This window comes from Symphalangus syndactylus, chromosome 19 (assembly GCF_028878055.3).
Source record: "Symphalangus syndactylus isolate Jambi chromosome 19, NHGRI_mSymSyn1-v2.1_pri, whole genome shotgun sequence".
Classification (NCBI taxonomy): domain Eukaryota; kingdom Metazoa; phylum Chordata; class Mammalia; order Primates; family Hylobatidae; genus Symphalangus; species Symphalangus syndactylus.
In genome coordinates, this window is record NC_072434.2 from 87,431,107 (window position 1) to 87,446,057 (window position 14,951).

The following is a 14,951-nucleotide window of genomic DNA, read 5'->3' on the forward strand; positions in this document are numbered from 1 at the left end:
AACAAACGTTAATAGTGAAATAGCAAAAGAATTAACATAACCAATTCCATTTCCGTTTAAGAGGCTTTGACCCATTTCTGCACGTAGGCTAGGATGCTTTTAGAGCACTGGGGTAAAACACAAAAATAGCAAGCATGTAGTTTTTGAAACTAACTGCGATTAAAGCATGTAAACAACTATGTTGTGTTAAAGACTTACAGGAAGAAGCAGGCTTGGCTACTGTCACATGAGAGACCATTACTCAAAGACAAAGACGCTTCATAAACCTCCCCCAAACCCTTGCTGGCAGCCAGATGTCTGTGGTTGTTGGCTCCCTGCCTGTCCCCCTTACCTAAACATAGAAGACAAAAAAAAAAAAAAAGCCTGCATTTGTCTCCTACGTGTAGAGATCCCATTCTACCTCACCTTGGAGTGAATTGTTTACACAGCCATCTCCCAATAGACTGTTTCTTGAAAGTAAGTACGTACATCTCAATTGATGCTGATTCAATTAAATACATTTTTATTGTGGTTTCTAAGAACTTTCTGTATTATGCAAACACAAAGGGGTTATGCAAACACAATGAAAGGAAGATTTGAAATGACAAAGAATCAGAAAAAGCTTTTTGAAGGACAACTTAGACTAAAAGGGACTTGGATAATAACACTAATGTCCTAATTTTGCAGATGAGAGGGAGGAACACACTGATAGCTAGGAGGGAGTGGGTCTGGATCTCAAGTTTCCAAGTTTGGTTTCCTTTCCAAGTTAGAATCCTTTCAGGCAGAGACGTGGCAAGCAAATCCAAGGAGAGATGAAGGAGGCAAAACAGCACAGATGTTTCAAAGCAAAGGGACTATCCAGGAAATGAAGATTACTTTAGTTACCAGGGTAGAAACTTGTATATGTCACGGGGGAAGGGAAGAGAAAATGCATGCATGTGGCACAGCCGTATGTGGCACAGCCCTATGTGGTGTGGTCAAGTGAAGGAAGCTTTACGAAGAGGTTGGTGGGACCTTGAAGCAGGAAGGGGAGGAAGATGCAGGGTACAGAAGGATGAAACGCTCATGGTGGTCAAGAAACTTGTAAATGGGGGTAGATACTATAATGGGACACATAGATACGCACATAAGAAAAGGGCCAGAACACACAAAGTCTCAAAAGGTTAAGCTGTGAAACTTATAATTTTGAATAATAATAATGAGACATTCAAGATTCTTGAGCTTGAGTGATAGGATTAAAAAAACAGTATAAATTGATAGTTATCAAATTTAAGATGACAAAGGTATTTTAAATTTCTACTTTATTCCCCAAATATATCACTGTAATAAAGCTTTCTGATGATCTAAAGCTGGTTAAAAATAAAGACCTTGTATATGCACATTACTTTAGGACATTAAGCGAAGTGAATTATACTGATCATAATTTGCTAAGAAAATTTTTTTCTTTAAATAGTCAAACTAATAAGAGATTTCACAGCAACCACATATTAACAGAACTGGAGGATTCTTTCTTTTGCTAAGCCTTGGGAAATGGTTTATAATCATTTGATAAATTGATGAAGTATTAGCAAGCAAGATGGTAAAATAAAATATACAATCATTGTATAAAGTTCCAGAAACACTTTATTTAAAAATGGAGTTGTAAATGCATAACAAAATAACATAAGTAATAAATGTAACAAAAATAAATAAGGAGGATAATGTATTCATACAAAATAAAAATAACATAGTAAAAGGCCAAATGTTTATAATTGAACCAAACTGTGTAAACACTTAAACAAGAATGTAAGCAGAGTAGATTCTAATATTTTCCTAAACTCCTTACCTTCTACTTCCATGTGGATATAATCAGTACCCAAATATTAAATAAAAGAGGGAGCAATGCTGATTATTTGTCCAACTTTTTCTTCAAATGGATTGACCCTGTTTTAACGTTTCATTTATTCCTTCAAAGCATTTGTATCTTTCCATTTATGTTCTTTAAAACCTTTTTTCAGTCTTCCTTTATTAGATAGAATGGGGAATTTAGCTTTATAAGGAGAATAGTTAATTTACCTTTTTTTTTGAATTTAAAGAAAAATAGGGGATCCATTATAATTTTGTTTTTACATCTCTATAAAAAGTTTTTTGCATCTTTATTAATTGATCCAACAATACAGGATTTTAAAAATCCTGTAAAGTCTTGAAGTGTATAGAGTTACTTTGTTTCTTAAAACAAATATAGCACAGGATTATTGTGGAAATATTAAAGACCACTTCATAAAAGTTGCAGTTTAACCTTTATAGACTATGGGGTCAAGGGGGAAAATCCAGGTCTACTAATAATATTTAACTGAATTAAGATACACCCCAATTATAGTGTTCTGGAAACACAAAGGTAATTACTTTTCTTTTTAAAATTATCCAAATGTGAACTTACTGGAAAGAGAAAAAACAAGTTTAAAGAAGAAATTTTTCATAGGCTTCTTGTTTAGTAGCACAGGCCAAAGGCCTTTGTCGTTGTTGTCTTGCAGGGTCCTTATAAATGTGTAAGACAGACAGGATTTACTATTGAGTCCTACAGGGAAACACACAGAAGCAATTCATTGCTTGGGAGTGAAACTATCAACTAATCTTATGACTACTGGTTCTCCAAGTCCCCTAATGAAGAGAATTTTAGCCTCATGATCATTTCAAGGGAATTTTTTTTTCAACTGTCACATATAAACTTGGTAACACAGGACCAATATACATGTTCTGAGTTTTAAAAATATACTCCACCTAAACTATCTGTCTAGTTTAATCTTTCTAGTTATCATTTAACCTAAAATGAGAGACCAAATCTTATTTCCATTAAAAAAAATGAAAAAAAGTGCCAAATTGATCTTTTTGAAAGTGGAGTAACACACGGTGGGGTTAAAACAAATACAGTATTATCAATCTCCTATGTACAAAAAAGACGGTTAGTCCTTATTGATATATAGATATGCCCACCTACCACTCCCAGCAAATCTTAGTGCAAACATAATAGTTAATTTCCATAAACCCCAAGACAATTTACGTATCAACAAAGTTATATAAATCACATCTATGTTGGAAAATTTTAGGACACAGAGTGACTGTTGTGAAAGGTCTGCTTTACTGTGGAGAGTACTTATGTCATTGTGTCCAATGGTAATGAGTACTAATATAAATCCTATTATTAAGAAGCAAATAGAATGGTTTAACAAATCTGTACAGATGAAGAAGTCCATTTCAGAGCAGCTTGGCACAGGAGACATAGGGATTCAGAAATGTTGGCTATTTAATTTGCTTGTAGGTCACAGCATGGCTTAAAAAAAAGAAAAAAGATCTATGAAGGGAAAGGGTGTAATCATAAAATTCAATTTGAAAATCATAAAACCACAAAAGGCGACACTGCCACAATCTGCTTTTTTCTATTTGTGCATCAAGTGGTTATCTAAATGGTTTGAAAGGATTGATATACTACATTATACATCAAAAATAAATAAATAAAATTAAGAAGACAGGGATTCCAAGATTGTAGCTGACCAAGCTGTCTTGTTTTGTGTGTCAACACTATGCTGCTTCCAATATTCCTAGTCATTCCACAGGTAATGATTTTTCAACAATCAAGAGAAAGTCATTCATGTACTGTAACATCTTCCTCTTCCCCATCGGGGTTGAATCTATTGAAATGTATACTGAAATCAGCCTCAGATTCAGCGTTCTCAAATTCAGCTGAGGCTGAAACAGCAGCAGGATGAACAGCCCTAGCTTCTGGTTGGCCAAGTGTTGGTGTCTGACCCGGACTGTGGTGGTTATTCACAGGGCTGGACTTCTGTTTCGGTGGAGACGGCAACATAGCACTGGGAAATCCCATGTTGTTCAGAGCCTCCAAAGTTCCATCAGGATCAATCATAGCGTTGATTGCTAAAGGGCGGGAAAAGGAAATAATTCTAGACGCAGTTACATTCACAAATAAACACTGTTTATGATTTAGATAATAAACTATCAGCGCGTATGTGATCTTACACGTGGCTAAACTTCCAATATTATATTTAAAACTCCATTCGTAGTTATTCTGTAGCTGTATTGTAAATTACCCAGCCCTGAATACCTTCTCTGGGTCCTTTGATGTGTCACTTACGGGCATTTCAGAGCCTTGTAAGTCTGGTATTTGAAGATGTGGAATTCAAGAAAAATCTTGTTGAAATTTGTCTTCATTATTGTGAGAGGACAGAGAAAATACTGAATATGATTTTTAATAAACATCTAAACCCAATTTATCACTCAGATAACTGAGGTATTAGCTGCTAAGTCAGGGTTCAGAGTAACCTCAAGGCTGGAGAGGCCAGAAGAGCATCAGCATACTTTGAATGCTACCACAGAATATTGTAACTTAGCCTGGCCAGAGTGCTAGGGTATCAGCTGTATACACCACTGAGATACAGGGGTTCCCTCAAGCCTACAGACTAATATCGCAGGGCAGCTTGCAAAGCCAAACAGACTTGCTGCCTGTATGGGAGGGGTCAGTTAAAGGTCAGCTTTCAATCCAAAAGATCTTTGGGTTGACATGGAAAATTCTCAGGCTGTGATTTGCAATTTGGCATTGGGCAGAGTAGGGAGTTGGGAGAAGGAAGTAACATAGATGTAAGAATCATGCAGAAGGGACTTTTAAAAGTATACCCCCAGTCTACCAGCTAACAGGCATTGTGTTAGCAAGCCACTTTTACTCATGGGGTGTACCATAACCCTTAGGAGTGTTGGGGCTAAATGAAGGTTAAAAATCATTCCAATAGGATCCACATATGTACCTATGATTATTCGATAAATAAAGACTCAGTAGAATTAGCAGTTGACTATGAAACCTGCTTGTTGTACCACTGGGGACTTCTAGGTCAAGACATACATAGGCATTAATGCACAATCCAGCTCTGACACAAACCAAACAATGTCCCTGTCAAAGTTTACAGGGCAGCCTCTTTCACTTTCTTCTCTCCTTTCTCTTCTGGTCTCTATGGCCAATATGTACTCATTTCTTGTCAACCAAGCAACTATTATTTCTATTAGAATGTAAGTTTGTTTCAGGTTATACCACCAACATAATTTAAGAATTGTCAAATCACACAAATAGTGCTAATTAACACAACTTTATTATATATTTTTCACATATTATTTATATGTAATACATAAAAAATTTCAGTTAGTTTATGACATCTAGCCTATTGTCAAACCTATGAACTAAAATATGCCCACATATATCTTTATTATATTTTAAATTTTTATACTGGGTTTAAAAAATTCCTTTTTATGAGTAATGTGAATGTGTAGAACTCTATAGTTTATGTATGTCATTACACTTAATCAAATAATATCCTAACAATAAGAATATTTTAAGAAATACCACTTAGAAGGCACTTATTCTAAATTATTAGCTCTTTATACTTAATTCAGTAGTAAATTTACCTTGTAGCTGCTTTTCTACTCTTTTCAGTTCCTGCAAGATAGAAGAAATCTCCTGCAGGGAAAGCAATAACAAAAAATAGCCTACTTTTAGCTAAATGTTATCACTTTACAAGCAGCGAATTTCACTCTCACTTTATTTGGAACACTTAGTATTATCTACATGGTACTTACTACATTAATAGCAACATGATACGAAATAATTATGATATCTAGTAAACAAGATTCAAATTAAAATATTTAAATTAAAATGAAATAGAATAACTTTTTCAAGGAGATGATTGTAGCAGATGAAAAATTTAAAGTCATTTACTACTATTTAAGCAAAGTTTTTTTTTTTTTTTTTTTGAGACCGAGTCTCACTCTGTCACCCAGACTGGAGTGCAATGGCGCAATCTTGGCTCACTGTAACCTTCTCCTCCCAGGTTCAAGTAATTCTCTTGCCTCAGCTCCCCAAGGAGTTGGGATATAGGCGTCTGCCACAATGCCTGGCTAATTTGTGTATTTTTAGTAGAGACAGGGTTTCGCCATATTGGCCAGGCTGGTCTTGAACCCCTGACCTCAAGTGATCTGCCCTCCTTGGCCTCACAAACTGCTGGGATTACAGGCGTGAGCCACAGTACCTGGCCACAAAGATTTTTTAAAATTCTTATTAATTAACCTTGCAATGACTATGTAAAAATGCCTTCAAATTATCTTTGTAAAAACATATAAACTGCAACCTCAATATTACATTCTGAGCAATGAAAATCTGTATAAATTCTTATAAAAATTAGATAAGCATTATATTAAGTAAACGGAAACAACTTACGTCAACTTAATATTTTCATGTTAAATTTGGTTCTCTTTAAAAATTTCATGTTTCTAATGTTTAATTATTACAAGAACAATATATACTAGGAAGAAACACAAAAGGCTCCTCCTTCATACCCTCTGCAACTTTGAAACAATCAACATTTTAAACCTGTGAGTCAGTAGAAGAAATAAAATTTCCCAAAATTTTGCATTTATATCTTCATTTGAAAAAGCAAATCAACGAATAGCTCAAAAATAAGGGTCTTTTCCTTAAAATAAAACTCTATTAAAATGTTTTAATCTTCAAGAAAAATTACTATACCATGCTTGAGGTTTTCACAATAGGGACTTCACTTTCGGCTCTTAATTTGCTTTCTATGTCATCCCAATTCCGATCTTTGTCTTTAAATAATATTCTATAAATCAAAAAACATAAGCATATAACTTTTTATATTTTAAAAACCTATTACTTTTTTGTTAATAACACCAAAGCAATGTATCTTTTCAAAGGTACACAAAGAAAAAAAACCAACCACTGCATAAACTGAGAATTAAAATACTAAGCCAACAGTACCAATTAATTCATGTGTATGAGCTCCAATTGAATGCTTATTAATACGTGCATAAATTCTTTACTGTTTATCTTATTCTTTATTGAAAACAAAATATAAAACAAATGAAAATGATGTTATGACCTTAAAACTTTAATATTTATAATTTACAATACAGTAATGCCCTCTTATCCATGGTTTCTCTTTCCATGGTTTTAGTTAGTGGCAGTCAAGCATGGTCTGAAACTATTACAGTATTTTGGGAGAGGGAGAGAGAGAGAGAGAGAGACAGAAAAAGACCACAGTCACATAACTTTTTTTTACAGTATATTGTTATAAATGTTCTATTTTATTATTAGTTACTATTGTTAATCTCTTACTGTGCCTAATTTATAAATTAAACTTTATCACAGGCATGTATGTGTAGGAAAATACATGGCAGATTAGGTTTTAGAACTATCTGTGGTGTCAGGCATCCAGTGGGTATCTTGGAACAACATGTATCACCTGGGTATAAGGAGAAAAGACTGTGTAACTGTCACTTATAAAGAAAATGCAATTTTATTCAGACAGAATATATGCACTATAGGAATAAGTGAGATGAAAATAGGTTGAATTAGGTATAAACAATTGTGTCTGTTAAGACCTCTTTATACAGGAATAAGCACCTTATTGATCAAGAAAAGTGTGTACATTAATTAAAGACCGAAAATTGGGAGTACTTACTGTGCTTTTCTTTAAAAATTGTTAATTTGTGTTAGTATACTTGTACATAATAACCTATTAGGAATTAGGATGCTATTCTTTTGATAAAAACAATTGCCAATAAAGATAATTATCCTATCATTACTGTAACATCAAATAACTTACACAATAAAGAACCACAAAATTTTGATGTGTCTTTCAAATGTGGGACATTTTTCTAACACTTTAGAATCTATCAGACATGATTCAGCAGTTTTAGAAAGAAGTAAATACTAGCTAGTTTTTTAGGTTTCTTTTAAAATTTTTTCGGTAAGTCTGGAAATCTAGTTTAAACACTATATAACCTCATGTAAATTTATTACTACTGCAAGCTGATCAGCATTTAAGTAGTAAACTAAGTTAATATTTGTGCTGGTATTTCTTCAAAGATCAACATGCCAGACTTACCTTATTTAAAAACATGAAATTCATTAACATCACATCAAGTCTGGAACATTTGCATACGCATGCCTCTGGGATGAACCCCAGTAGACATTTGAGGTTATAACTCCTGACACAAAGCTTAAAGACGAGTCGATTCTCAAACTACCCTGGCACTTTCCATGCAGAAGGCCCAGGTCTCTACCCCTTAGCTTTGGTTATCACAACTCAGACCTACCTTTGAATAATATCTTCTTCCCAAAGCCTTCCCTAATCATCCTAGGTGAAAGTGATCCTTCCTTTGCCTTTATATCTCTAACTGAGCACTAATCTATTATATGCTATCTTGTACAATAGCTGATTGTATATGTGCCTCACCTTGCCAACTACACTGGAAACTCTTTAATAATAGAAATGGTTTTATCCTCATTACCTTCCATAAAGCCTGCCATAGTGCTTTATGCGTAGTAAAACTCAACACTCGAAGGCAATTCAAATACATTAAACATTAATAATAGAAATGGTTTTATCCTCATTACCTTCCATAAAGCCTGCCATAGTGCTTTATGAGTAGTAAAACTCAACACTCGAACTGAAGGCAATTCAAATACATTAAACATTCTGTATTTATGTATAACTTTATTGAGGCATTTTTATGAATCCTTTTTTAAACTTTATAAATTCTGTCACTTTCTGAGACAATACAGTTTATCAATCCATCAGCAATGTGTTCTTTGTTCTCAATTTTAGTTCAATGTCAAAGCTACAAAAAATATTTTTCTTTGGGGGAGACTACAGAATGTAGGAAAGCTGCTCTGTGGTAAGGAAGAGAACGGTACAGGGCAGATAATCTGTGAACATCTGCTGAATAAATGAATAAGTGGTTAAGAATGCAGTTATCAGGGACGGAAGACCTGTATTTCAGTAGATAGGATGAAAAAACATGGTGTACTTGTTTATAGGTAAGGAGACTCCAGGGTTTTCCAGGTGCAAGCCACATGACCATACAAGACTCTCATGATATTTTATGGATAACACTGGTGCATCAAGAGGACCCCTATTGGATATATTAGCTTCCTATGGTTTTTAATGATAAAATCCAAACTCCTTAACAAATTCTGCCAAAACAGATTCATCTTCATCTCTCCAGTGTCATCTCTTACCATACTCTGGCCCCTTCACTTCACGTAGCTTGTGACTAACTCCTCTCCTCATCATTCAGGACTTAAATTGCATGGCAATTTCTCTAAGAGCCCTTCTCTGAATTTCCCAAGTGCCCTTGCTATGGGCTTCCATAGTAACCATCTTATATTTCCCTTAACACATTGAACTGTAATTACCTGTTTACCTGCCCTCTACACTCAAATGTGAGGACATCAAAAACAGTGCTAGACAAATAACATATCGTCAAAAATCATTCCATGAATGAATGAGTCTGAAGACTTTATTCCCATATAAGATGATCTTAACCAATGTTTATTTCATTATTTATTTCTTTGGTTAATAATCTTTCCATAATGCCCCAGCTTTAGAAAATAATTTTAGTGGAACTAAAATAAAAATGATAATGATTATATATTACATTTAACTACAATGAATGCTTGAGGCAAATCATGATATTAATAAGCAGCTGTGTGATTGAGGCCTACAGATTTGTTTATTCATGTGTAAAAACTAGTAAGTTAAGTTTAAAATTTTTTTTCCCTACAAATTTCAGTTAGGCTTTACCCCAGGGAATGGTGGACTTCATTTGTCTCTGGCCATAGGATATATTAGTAAATCATAGGTGAATGTGTTGCACGGTGAAGGAGATTCTCTTACTTGTGAAAGAAGTAAACCTGGGAATGATGGAGTCACCAGGGGAAAACGTGTACTATATCTCACATAAGACAATAATAGGGTGATAATTACTTTATCACTGAGTGTGAGTGAAAGAAAAACAATGGACTCATTTATAAGCCCTATCAGGATTTATAAAATGTGGTATTTATAAACAGTATGCAACTAATTTCTCTAAAATCAATCATAAGCCTTAAAATTTTTTAGTTAATAAGGTTCCAATTTATACCTGAAATTAATATTGTTATTATACTTTTTATCTCATCAATGTAACCAGTGATTTTAGTATTAAGAAAAAGTTGATGCAGGTTACTGGGCTTCAAGTGGAAATAGAAAATGTGAGTAGGAAAATACAGGTAATATTCAAGTGAAATAATGAAATTAAGTCAAATCATGTGTAGATAGCAGAAATAGCTAACTTAACACAAGCTGATTGGTTTACATGATATAGAATGTAAATTCCATGAGAACAGGGGTCTTTGTTTTGTCAATGTCTAATTATAAAGTGCCTAGAATGTACCTAATACTTGTTAATAAGTAAATATTAAAATATTATTCTGTAGACAATTAAGTCTATTTAAAATTCATAAGAATATATGGGAATTGATAAAGGTAAACTCTCTTTAAAAAACAATGGATTAGGTACGTAATGGCAGTCATTAAAAACACTTTCAACATTATTTATATGTACAAGGTACTCTTTACGAAAAGCCAAACATTAAACATTCTATTGCTGTTTTTTGAGATAGGGTCTTGCTCTGTCACCCAGGCTGTGGTGCAGTGCCATGATCATGGCTCACTGTAATTCTGAACTCATGAGCTCCAGTGATTCTCCCATTTCAGCCTCTCAAAGAGCTGGGACTATAGGCATGTGCCACCATGCCCAGCCAATTTTTTTTTTTTTTTTTAAATCTCGCTTTGTGGCCCAGTCTGGTCTCCAAGTCCCAGGCTCAAGTGATCCGCCTGCCTTGGCCTCCCAAAGTGGTAGGATTACCAAGCATGAGCCACTGCACCCAGATTCAGCTGTTTTTTCACTAAGGCAGCACGCCTCATATGCCAATCAAATATGGAGGGGTCTGTCAATACATTTCACTCATACTCTTTGGGGAAAGTAAAGATCTAATTAAGAGAAAAGATCAAGGTACAAAAGTAGATAAAATATGATCATATTTGTATAAACCTTTAAGAAATGAACCCAGAGTGGGGAAACACACCCACTATTAGATATAATATATATTTTTCTGGAATATTTATATTTTTTAACCATGTTCATGTGTTACTTTTGCTAAAAAGATACACATTTTAAAATAAATAGAAAAATGGGACAAGACAGTGCAGAATACATTACTTTTAACATAAGGAATTTTAAATTAATATTCTTTTAGGAGGCAATAAAGTGAAGAGAAAGTCTGGTACACCTTTAAGAAATTATTTATTTATTTATTGAGACAGCATCTCGCTCTGTTGCCCAGGCTGGAGTGTAGTGGTGCAATCTCGGCTCACTGCAAGCTCCGCCTCCCGGGTTCACGCCATTCTCCTGCCTCAGCCTCCTGAGTAGCTGGGACTACAGGCGCCCGCCACCACGCCCGGCTAATTTTTTTGAATTTTAACAGAGACAGGCTTTCACCGTGTTAGCCAGGATGGTCTTGATCTCCTGACCTCATGATCCGCCCACCTTGGCCTCCCAAAGTGCTGGGATTACAGGCGTGAGCCACTACGCCCGGCCACCTTTTAAGGTACAGGCTCAAGAAAAAAGGAAAGCTCTTTCTGTTTCTTAACATGCCAAGTAAAATTTACCTATATAGGCCAATTTTCTACATTTCCTTCTAAATTTCTCAATTTTTCTAGAAGATGATGCGAGCTTCATTTACAGTAACTTAAAACAGATTGTTTTAAGTTAAATAGACTGTTTTTAAGAATACTTTAATTTTTAAATAGTGCTTTTGAAATTGTTTTTGAAAAAATTTAATGGCTTCTTGGTACTCATCAAATGCTGATAAAATATATTATTTCAATATATAAGCAATATAGAATTATATTTGTGTGGAATATTACAATTCACAAACCATGTTCAAATACTGTTTCATTACATTTTAAATTTTAATTATAGGAATCAGAAATAAGCAATAGCAGCATGGATTTCTGAAGTACTGTTGAATAAAATCTGTAAGTCTATGTTTTGAATTAGCAATAAATCTAAAGTTATAAAGTAGTACTGGACAGACAGTTACTTTGGGACAAATTTTTCCAAAGGTAAGCACATTCATTCTGATGATACATTTTTAACCTTGAGAAAAAGCAACAAAAAGCAAAGTGAGGTGATATTAAAGTTAAAAAAAAAAAAAAGCTATATGTACATGTACCTGATCTTTCCAGCTGTCTTATCTATAGATTGTCTTATCTTCTTAGAGAACTGAAAGACGGATGACAGCAGCAGATTATCTCCCATGACCTGAAACAGCCAAAGAAAAAAGTAGATATTAAAATATTACCCCTGTATTGTATAACTACTGGGATCACCAGTCACAAGTCACTATAGTTAGGGGCAGTTAGTATTTATGCTTATTTTAATTATAAACCAATGAAGAATATAATTAATATGTAACTAAAATGAGAAAGTGAAAGAAACACTATTAACAAAAAAGTTCTTATTATTAAATAACTTGTCAAAGTTTCTGTATTATTTCGGTCATATCAGTTTCCAAACACAATCCATTTTATCCTCAGTTTATCTTCATTTACTATTGGGATCCTGTCTCTCTTACTTACAACTGAATTATAAAAGAGAAGATACAAATAACTTAGAGTACTAAATTTATTATTTATTCTTTCACTAAGTAATGTGAATACAGACATCAAGAAGAGTACAATCCTTGTTCTCCAGCAAAGAGTCTAGTGGGAAAGACATGTTTTTAAAAATTTACGCAAAATAGTAAGTTTTTATACTGGGTGTTGGTATTACTCCAGTTGAGATGCATGGGCAAAACCAGGAGTCACCAACCTCTGTAAAGAGCCAGAGGGTGAAGGTTTTAGTCTTTGAGGGACATAAGGTCTCTGCCACAATTCCTCAACTCTGCCTTTGTAGAGTGAAAGCAGTCATAAATAATGAGCAAATTATGCATGTGGACATAGCTGTGTTGTAACAAAACTTTTACAAAACAAGTGACAGGTTGGATTTGGCCTATGGGCTGAAGTCTGCCAAGCCCTAAGGCCAAATCATGAAAGGCAAAGCTAATGAAGCATGGTAGAAAAAGGACAAAATTTGAGTCTAGACGTGGGTTTCAAAATGAGCTCCTTATATTGTCAGTATTATATCCAGAGTCTGAAAGAAAACAGAAAATAAGGCCCTAGATGGCAAAAACGTTTAAAGACCACTGGGGGAGGTGACGGTAATATACAGGGAATATGATTACATGTTTTATCAGAAAGCCTAAGGCCTACAAAACAAGAAGAGACGTTCACATAAATTTTGGGATTCAGTGCTGTAAGAATTCTAATGAGGCCAGGCGCAGTGGCTCACGCCTGTAATCCCAGCACTTTGGGAGGCTGGGGTGGGTGGATCACGAGGTCAGGAGATCGAGACCATCCTGGCCAACATGGTGAAACCCCATCTCTACTAAAAATACAAAAACTAGTGGGGCATGGTGGTGTGTGCCTGTAGTCCCAGCTACTCGGGAGGCTGAGGCAGGGGAATCGCTTGAACCTGGGAGGCAGAGGTTGCAGTGGGTGGAGATAGCACCACTGCCCTCCAGCCTGGTGACAAAGCGAGACTCCCTCTCAAAATTAAAAAAAAAAAAAAAAAAAAAAAAGAATTTCTAAGGAAAGAGAGTTCATTGATGAGTGGCATAAATAAGGAAGTGATAATGGAAAAACGTGAACTAATTTCAGAACGACAAGGATTTGAATTTAGTGGGTAATAAAAGTTTATTTAGGTTGTGAAAAATAACATTCTCAAGGAAAGGATAAATAAGCAAAATTGTTTTTGTGGGCCTTAAGAAAACAATCAAATAAGGATGGAAGACATATACAAATTAGGAAGGCATGAGAAAGGGCAGGAGAGTCTAAGGAAAGATTGCAACACAGAATAGGATATTTCTCTTTTCTTTGCTCATGAAGTTTAGTTTGTTGTCACAAAGTATTAAATAAATTCCTGATATCAACCTTGAGATAACTATCAGTCTAGATGTTTCCATTCTTTTTAAAAACATAAACTTCTTCCACATAGTTTTATTATGTTTGGAGAAATCTGTCTTCCTAGACATCAGGACAGAATGAGTATGAGTAAGTTTGGAGAATAGGCCCTTTTCCTGATACCAAGAACAAATCAACTATTAGGCCAGGACAGATCAAGTATGCTGTAAAACGTTTTAGTATACTTCAATTGTAACTTTCGGGCTAGTTGCATACTTTTCCACCAGGTAGATCTTTTTCTACTCAGTACCATGAGAAACATATATATTCTTACATAATAATCTCAAGATCCTATTCCTAAATCCAGGGATCCACAAATACTAATCTATGATCACTCTCTTCTTGTCAACTGTTTCTTTCTACATTATTCCTCTACCCAGCCCTAAGCCTATACCACCTCTGTGTGTTGTTCCTAAATCACCTCTTTCCACAGTAGTATTTGAAATAACCATTCTTTTATGAAGAAACTCATTTATATCTTTGAGTTTTTTATTACTCTATTATTGTTCAATTTGGGAATATACCAGTTTATACATTCACTTTTCAGCTGATGTAAACAGTTTCCAAGTTTTTGATACTGTCAACAATGTTACTATAAATGTAACTTCTACTGTCAATGGGAAAGGGTTTTTCTTGTACATACACTAGCAAGAAAATTGCTAGATCATGTGATGTCTTTATTTTCATCTTTAGGAGATAGTGTCAAACTGTTTTCCAGAGCAGCGGCACCAACTTAACTTCCACCAACCACACATAAGAAAGCCTATGTATCTACCTTTCCCCCAATACTTAACATTTTAAGACTTTTTAACGTGCCAACAATTGAATGATTATAATCTCACTGTAGTCTTGACATGCATTTCTCTGAATACTCGTTCAGTTAAACATCTCTTCATGTTTTGTAGGCCTTAAGTATTTTCTTTTTCTTTTTCTTTTTTTTTTGGAGACAGTCTGACTCTGTCACCCAGGCTGGAGTGCAGTGGTGTGGGTTCAGCTCACTGCAACCTCTGCCTCCCGGGTTCAAGC

At 34.7% G+C, this 14,951-nt stretch overlaps 1 protein-coding gene across 20 annotated transcripts in view; it reads right to left on the reverse strand.

The window, feature by feature from the left end:
- Nucleotides 1-1,584: 1,584 nt before the first annotated feature.
- CEP170 (centrosomal protein 170) overlaps nucleotides 1,585-14,951 on the reverse strand; it is a 130,892-nt gene continuing 117,525 nt past the window's right edge. For 14 of the 20 annotated variants that reach the window (XM_055235055.2, XM_055235054.2, XM_055235053.2 and 11 more), the window contains 4 exons: nucleotides 12,098-12,186; nucleotides 6,542-6,635; nucleotides 5,428-5,479; nucleotides 1,585-3,891 (listed from right to left, as the gene is read on the reverse strand). In XM_055235055.2, the coding sequence (XP_055091030.1) occupies nucleotides 3,602-3,891; nucleotides 5,428-5,479; nucleotides 6,542-6,635; nucleotides 12,098-12,186 (525 nt within the window). In that variant the 3' untranslated portion in view covers nucleotides 1,585-3,601. The remainder of the gene's footprint in view (nucleotides 3,892-5,427; nucleotides 5,480-6,541; nucleotides 6,636-12,097; nucleotides 12,187-14,951) is intronic. The other 6 variants (XM_063613469.1, XM_063613468.1, XM_063613467.1 and 3 more) reach the window with 1 other exon arrangement.